This window comes from Pygoscelis adeliae, unplaced genomic scaffold, assembly GCF_000699105.1.
Source record: "Pygoscelis adeliae isolate BGI_AS28 unplaced genomic scaffold, ASM69910v1 Scaffold384, whole genome shotgun sequence".
In the NCBI taxonomy this organism is placed as follows: Eukaryota; Metazoa; Chordata; class Aves; order Sphenisciformes; family Spheniscidae; genus Pygoscelis; species Pygoscelis adeliae.
The window spans coordinates 53,436-60,268 of record NW_008824548.1 but is presented as its reverse complement, the minus strand read 5'-3'; the positions used below and the strand labels follow the sequence as shown (position 1 = coordinate 60,268).

At 48.2% G+C, this 6,833-nt stretch overlaps 1 protein-coding gene across 1 annotated transcript; it reads right to left on the bottom strand.

Moving 5' to 3' along the window:
• Positions 1 to 258: 258 nt before the first annotated feature.
• On the bottom strand, positions 259 to 5,677 carry LOC103915119 (C-type lectin domain family 4 member E-like). The gene is made up of 6 exons (XM_009321878.1): positions 5,641 to 5,677; positions 4,632 to 4,727; positions 3,474 to 3,566; positions 1,066 to 1,217; positions 716 to 846; positions 259 to 418 (listed from the first exon to the last, which is right to left on the bottom strand). The coding sequence occupies exons 1-6, from the start codon at positions 5,675 to 5,677 to the stop codon at positions 259 to 261; spliced, it is 669 nt and encodes a 222-aa protein (XP_009320153.1).
• Positions 5,678 to 6,833: the final 1,156 nt, after the last annotated feature.

Genomic DNA, 6,833 nt, shown 5'->3' with positions numbered 1-6,833 from the left:
AACAGGGCACAGTATGTCCTTGACACCAGCCTGAGAGATTTCATCCAGGACTGATCTTCAGCTTGGAAGGAGATGCAGGGGCACAGGCTGGAAACTGAGATCCTTCAAAGCTGGGATTCTGTGGCAGGTTTGCTCATCCTACATTGCAAGATAAAGGATTTGTGTGGGTTCACACCAGCTTTTCATCAGTCCTTTCATGAGCTGCCCTTTCTCAAGGATACTCCTTCAGGTCCTTCATCCAAAGTGGAGTTTCCTTCCTCAGATAAATTTGACTGCCAGTTCACAAATTCGATAGCAACTTGTGAAGCAAAGGATGTTATTCCAGTTACTGTAAGTGTTGGTGTCTGTGTTTCCCTTGACATGAATTGCAGCACATTTTTCTGCAAAGAGTAAATTAGGTTCCCCAGGTTTCCAGAACCTGCAAAATAAAGTTCCTCCATTGGGAATGCACTGGTATGCACGACAGTGGGAGGAAAGTTACCTCAGACAGTTGTGGAAGGGAAAGGAGAAGATTTCTGTAACAGAGATCAGGAGCTCTGGCAAGGCAAAGAATAGTCATGATTTTGACTAGAAAACTAGTCAAGTTTTCTGACTTATAGTGCAGTTCGGGACAGAGACCCCTCTCTGACACATATCTGCCTTACACAGTGTATTGGTCACTTGGACTGAGGGATGTGAATTATAGGACCTTCCTCACTCCCCCCAGGATACTCACGTGGCTGCCTTCTTATATGGAGTCTGATCCACCCACTGCCATTGCCCGTTTTCGTAAGCAGTTAAGCCTATGTAGTATTTTGTTTCATAGGCTTTAGTAAATACTCCTTTCACCAAGTTGAAGAGGAACTCCTGGAAAAAGCACAATGTCCATGAGGTGCAGGACTAAGCAGAGGGAGGAGGCAGGAGTCCCTGTGGGGTGGGGCTGGTGGCAGAGGGAAGCCGGTGCTGAAGGGGTGCAGAAAGGACATCCCCCCCTCCCCTGCAGGAGCAAGGAGGGGCTCTGAGTGCCCTCCAGGGCCTGGCACTGTGTCTCTGGCTGCTGTGCCCCTCTCTCAGCCCTGCACGTACCTGCTCTGCTTTGCTGTTGATCACCACCAGGTGGGAGCCCATCCCAGTGCAGTTCTGCACACTCTCAGCCCAGGGCATCTTGTCGTCTGACACGTAATAGCAGCTCTTTTGAAAGCGTTTCCAGCCCTTTGGGCAGCACGTCCAGTCTTGCCCTGCGTGGGGAGACACCACAGAGATGAACGCTAATAACGAGAGAGGTTCTGCACACTCTCAGCCCAGGGCATCTTGTCGTCTGACACGTAATAGCAGCTTTTTTGAAAGCATTTCCAGCCCTTTGGGCAGCACGTCCAGCTCTCCTCTGTGGGGGAAAAAAAAATCCCCCTTTTGAACAAGATGTGCTGTCCTTCGTCTTAGTGAGCTCAGTGTAGGGTGCCAGTGTTAGGGGAGGGGTTTGAACCACACTTTTAATCTGGAGAGAGGTAAATGCTCTCTTCCAAGCTCCACAAGTAAAGCTGTCAACAGCCTGACAGGCTCCTGTCACAAGGCTCCTGTCACAAGGCCCCTGCCTGAAGTGCCTTTCCCTTTCTCTATCTGTTCTGCCATGTCCATGCAACCCCTGTTTGGTGAGAGACAGAGTTTCTGCCTTACCCTTCCTCAGGAAGCGAGATGGGAAGTAGTTGTCTTGTGATCCTTTGGGAACACTTCCATCAGAGAAGTGTTGTCCAAGTGTTTAGCTCTCAACTCATGCAGCCTGACAGACATGTACAGTAAACTGCTCTGACAGCCTTGCCGCCACCACAGGCAGTTCCTTTCACTAGCCAGGTTTTCCTGGAGATCTGCCGTATAGCCAGAAAGTCACATGATGGATTAAAAAAACACGGTTATATTATCTCAAATCATGAGGCTACATGCTTTGAGGCTATATATCTGTATCTATGAGCTCTATATATTATACTCTGAATATATCTCTGTATAGAATACACCAGGCTGAAAAGTTCATCCAATAAAGTCAACAAATACACCCTTGTATGTGCTACCTTAGATGCTTGCTCTGAATCTCAGACCTCATAGGGACTCTCTTCTTAGGTTTCCCAGTCAGGAGCTCTTTAGGAGGTTGCATGCCGTGACAATGCCCTGGTCAAGCCAATGTTCCAGCCCACCCACAGCAAGCAAGCACATCATATTCATACTACAAGGTGGACCCGGATAGCCCTGTGCCCTTCAAAAGCTGTCTTCACGGCACAGAATCTCACATCCCATCCTTGGCACCAAATGGAGGGAGTAGAGTCCAGTGACTGGAACAGCTAGCAAAACTTTTGTTAACCTACCTGTGCTCTTACATATTAGATCCACTCAAGGTGCACCATTATGTACCTTTGTAGAAAGAGAGACCGTGGCACTAGAGAGCATGAGAAAATATGCAAAATCAAGTCCAAGCAGTCTAAGGAGCTTGGAGCTCTCTGTCTCTGTGCTGCCCACCCTGATCTTTCACTGAACTGCTGGAGCATGGCCTGTAGCCATCATGTACTCTGCAAAACTTTTCCATCCATTTCCAATTCCCCAATGAAAGCTAAAGTTTTCCCACATGACTAAGAAGTGCTGGACAATTTCTTCTGAATTCTTAAGTGTGTTGGTTGGGAGAGTCTGTCTGCTGTTCGATGGACATGCTTGTGCCTTGTGGAGCTAGGCAGGCTTTTTTTAAGGGAACACCAAATTAAGCATGTGTAGAACACAGCTTGTCTGGCCTTCCATAAATGTCCACCATAAGAATAGGTGGACCATGCCTATTTTATACTGCAAACACCTTTTTATCATGGACTGTAAAGGGAGTCTGAACAGCTAGCTCAGATGTACTCAACATGTAGGGGTTAGCCTTTGTGCAAACTGCAACCCATTTCTGAATGCAGTGCACAAGCGAAAACAGATCTCTGAACTGAGTTTGGGAATTTGCACTGCAGGAATTGCCATCGCCATCACTTCATGTGTGATTGCAGCCTAGCTCTCCAGCTACTCTAAACTGCATAACAACATGCTCCTTCCACTCCTACCTCTGTCCCTCGCACTGACCATGATGCTTGTGTGAACAGGCAGTGAGCTAGCAGCACAGGGAGTGGAGCTGGATTGAGCCAGCCCTTGCGAAAGGATGAAGCACTTTCAGCTAGATTAATGAACTGGACTAGCAGTTGAGGGGTTGTGTGAGGGCCAGCGAGAGGGGAACAGTAGGAAGGGTGGTCAAAGGTAGGTCTGGAACAACACACCCTCTTCTCCTGGCCCAGCACATATTTTCATAGCATCCTAAGTAAAATTGTGCAATACAGCATTTTCTTTCCTCAATTCTCCAGCTTCCTTGCTTAAAACAATCCAGCTCTGGCTGACTATCACATTCCCAACCTCAAAGGCTGACTGACACCAGAGTAAATATTGCTGAAGTCCTTAGTGTTGCTTATGAGGCTCTTAGCATCACTCACTTTTGCCTGCAGATACACTGGGGACGCAGCACCATCCTGTAGCGTTCTGGAGCAGAGTCTTGTACTGGCCATAGCTTCCCTGAAGGAAAACAACTGGGAGGAGAGGAAAGAGAAGGAAAGTGCTAGTGTCATCCTTTCCTCCTCATTCATGAGCAACCTGTCCTATCCTCCACCTTCTGGCTTAGAGCCCCCCAGAGACTCTGTTATGTTAACAAGCTCTGAAATCTGTACTGAACAAGGAGATGAGAAACAGCAGGCTGTTTCTCCCACTACTGGTCACTCCCTCCTTTAAACAGACATTAGTCGGATGAGCTCCTCTCACCTCTGCTGGGTGAGAGACTCATTTTCCCAGCTGACAAAACCAGCTTAGACATCCTTTGAGGATGGGGTCAGGAAAGGGTCAAAGAAGTCATGGGATAAGCTTAATAAAGGTGGAATATTAATATACAATCCCTCTTAATCTTCCTGGGCATTGCAGCTTTAGAGCACCATTTTTACCCTTATCAAGAAGGGGTAGAACTGTTGAGTGTTGAGGCCTCCCCCAAGGGAGTTAAGAAGAAGCACAGAAGAATCACCACAGAGCAATATGATACTCCAGGACAGTACGAGCAAAGGATTTCTCTTTTGGTTGGTCTGGGCAGTGTGGGTAGGATGCAACTGGAGCATTTTGATGGATTCACCCCCTCCCTGCTAAAATATGGGCAGCCTGGTACCAGTATTTTCAAGGAGGTCACACTGGCTCCTTGGCTGCAACATTGTCACAGGGACCTCTGAGAGAGAGACCAGGTCAGGAGAACCAACATCCAACAGCCAGCCTTTGGGTAACCTACTCAGATGCCCTCTGACACTAACGAGACTTCTCAGCTCTTGGTGGGAGGGGAGAAACTGACTGGTTCCATCCAGGACTGGCTTTACTCAGGCAGGTGGGAAAGTGAGAGGAGCAGTGGGAAGGCCCTGCCAGGGAACGAACCTTAACTGTGGAAGGGACCCTACTCCCTGACTAAGAGGGCAGAGGCGGGAGAGGGGCAGCAGAACAGGCTGTTTTGGCAAAGGGCATTTGCCTGCTGGCAGGGAGACTAGGATATTGTTTTTCCATCTGACAAAAGGCAGTCAACTGCTCCCTTCATCCCAGGGGAATTAAGAGATCCTGGAACCCACCAAGGCAGACGGTTACAAAGGCAGTTTTGATGGCAAGGACAGAAACAAGGAAGACCCAGGGGTTCAGCCAGGAGCAGCTTCTCTCTTCTGCTGGAGCTGAAAAACACAAGGCAAGAGTGGGAATCCCCCAGTCGAGAGTTGGGGCCAGGATAACCCAGGTTGCTCTGTACCCCAACAACCTGCTGGTACCCTTGTTCCAAGGACTGGGGAGCCCCACAGGTGCTGTAACCAGGTCCTGCTGTAACCAGGTCCTGCTGCCCATCATTAGCAGTGGGTCAGACCCACAGAACTGGGCAATATGGGGGCTGCCCCGAAGCTGCTTTTTTATTTCACTTTTTATCACAAGCCCTGCCTGTACTCTTCGCAAACTGCACTCCTCCTTTCTTTGTCCTGTCACACCTTCTTTCTCCTCAACACATCTTCCTTGTTGCCCTCCATTACCTCTGTCTTTCACTGAATGCACTTTCCATACCTCCCTCCTCTTCATCTCTCTTTAGAGTTTCCTTCTCTCAGCTACCTTTATTTTGGCTCTATCCCCCCAAAACCCTTTTATGCAATAGTGTATTGTCACTCAAAGGAGTGACTGTCCAGCTCAGTCTTTGCAGAGGCAGACACACAGAAGAGACTGTTTCCACTGGGAGAACAAGCACTTTGAAGCTCTTGAGAAAGCCCTTGCTTGGTTCTCCTTAGAGACACCAGAGAAGGGAGCAGTGACTTGTGCTCAGCTTGATGCAGATAGGATAGCATTCTTCAGTCCCATCGTTTACAGAAAAACCACTGAAGAGGATGGCAGACCACAGTCTGCCTGGACTTTCATTCCCCCTGGCTCTGGGAAAAAGGTCATTCTCCCAGGCTGGGCACTCCCCAGTTCCCTCATCTGTTGCTTTGCTCTTGTCCTAAGCCCCTTCTCCTGGTATGAGGCCAGCCATTGTACCATGCCCATTATCTGTATTTTCCCCCACCTCCTCCTTCTTCTACAGGAGGACAGAAAAGAAGGCTTTGTGGTTACCTGCACTTCCAGGACTGACTCTCCCTCGGTGATTCATTATCTCTACCACAGCATCACTGTTCTCCACCAAGAGTCCACATTACCAATATGGCCACGAATACAGCCTTCCTCCTGCACAGAAGACTGCACTAGGGCAGCTCCCACACTGGTGAGGAGCCTTCACAGTCTCTAATCTGGGGTGCAGAAAAAGCCGTATCCTGGGTGTTCCCCACAGCACATGGAGATGGGGGAATTTTCATCATTTCTCTGCCAGGACATTTCACAAGATGCTCATTGCAACACAGAAACTCACAGAGGCAAATGAAAACAGAGGAAGAGTAGTATCATTCCATCTCAAACAACCTCCTTTTGCACATATTCAAGCAGTTTCACAGGACATACTACCGGCCTTACCTCTTTGTTGTTTGTTCTTCCCTGGTGAGTATGTGTGTGAAAATGCCTATGCTGTTGTTATTTGTTAACAAAGGGCTAAACCCACTCACAACGTCCTGCAAAAGGACATAAAAAAAGGGCAGGAAAGCATATCTGTGGCACAGTCTGGGCAAGTCCCCATGTGAAGCCCGAGCCCAGTAACCCAGAGTACAATAAAGAACTTGCCAACACTGTTTTTAACTAATTGCTCATAAAAAGAGGACGGAGCTTTGAGTGGACGGCTTGCATACGACCTGTCATTATGGAGCTGAAGGTGAGACGGGATCGCTAGACGGTGCCAGAATCCCTGTGCCTTACAGATCATGAAGTTTTACTTGGTCACAATTACAAAAGGCACAGCCATACATGGTGGTTCTAGCACTGCTCAAGGCGACTTGATTCAAAACCCTGCAGGATAAAGTGTCCCTAAGGATATCACTAAGGATAAAGAATTCCTACTGGATCTCATTGAACTCTGAATGGACTGGGGTGGGTATGCAGCCTTTGCTCTTCCATGTTCCGTCACCTAGTTTCTTCCCTGTGAAGAGGCATGCATGGATGCACTGAGGAAGGAATGGGATAGCTAATGCAATAGCACAAACATATCAGTTGAAGTCTCAAAAGAGCAGGGCACAAAACTGGTTACAAATGAGGACAAGCCTAAATTGTATGTAGAAAATATCCTCTGAGTATGTTTTTTCGTGCACAACAGGCTGCAGGCAGGGTCGAACCATCCAACAGCTCTGTTGCATTGGAAAGATGGTCCATACATGTGCTTGCTG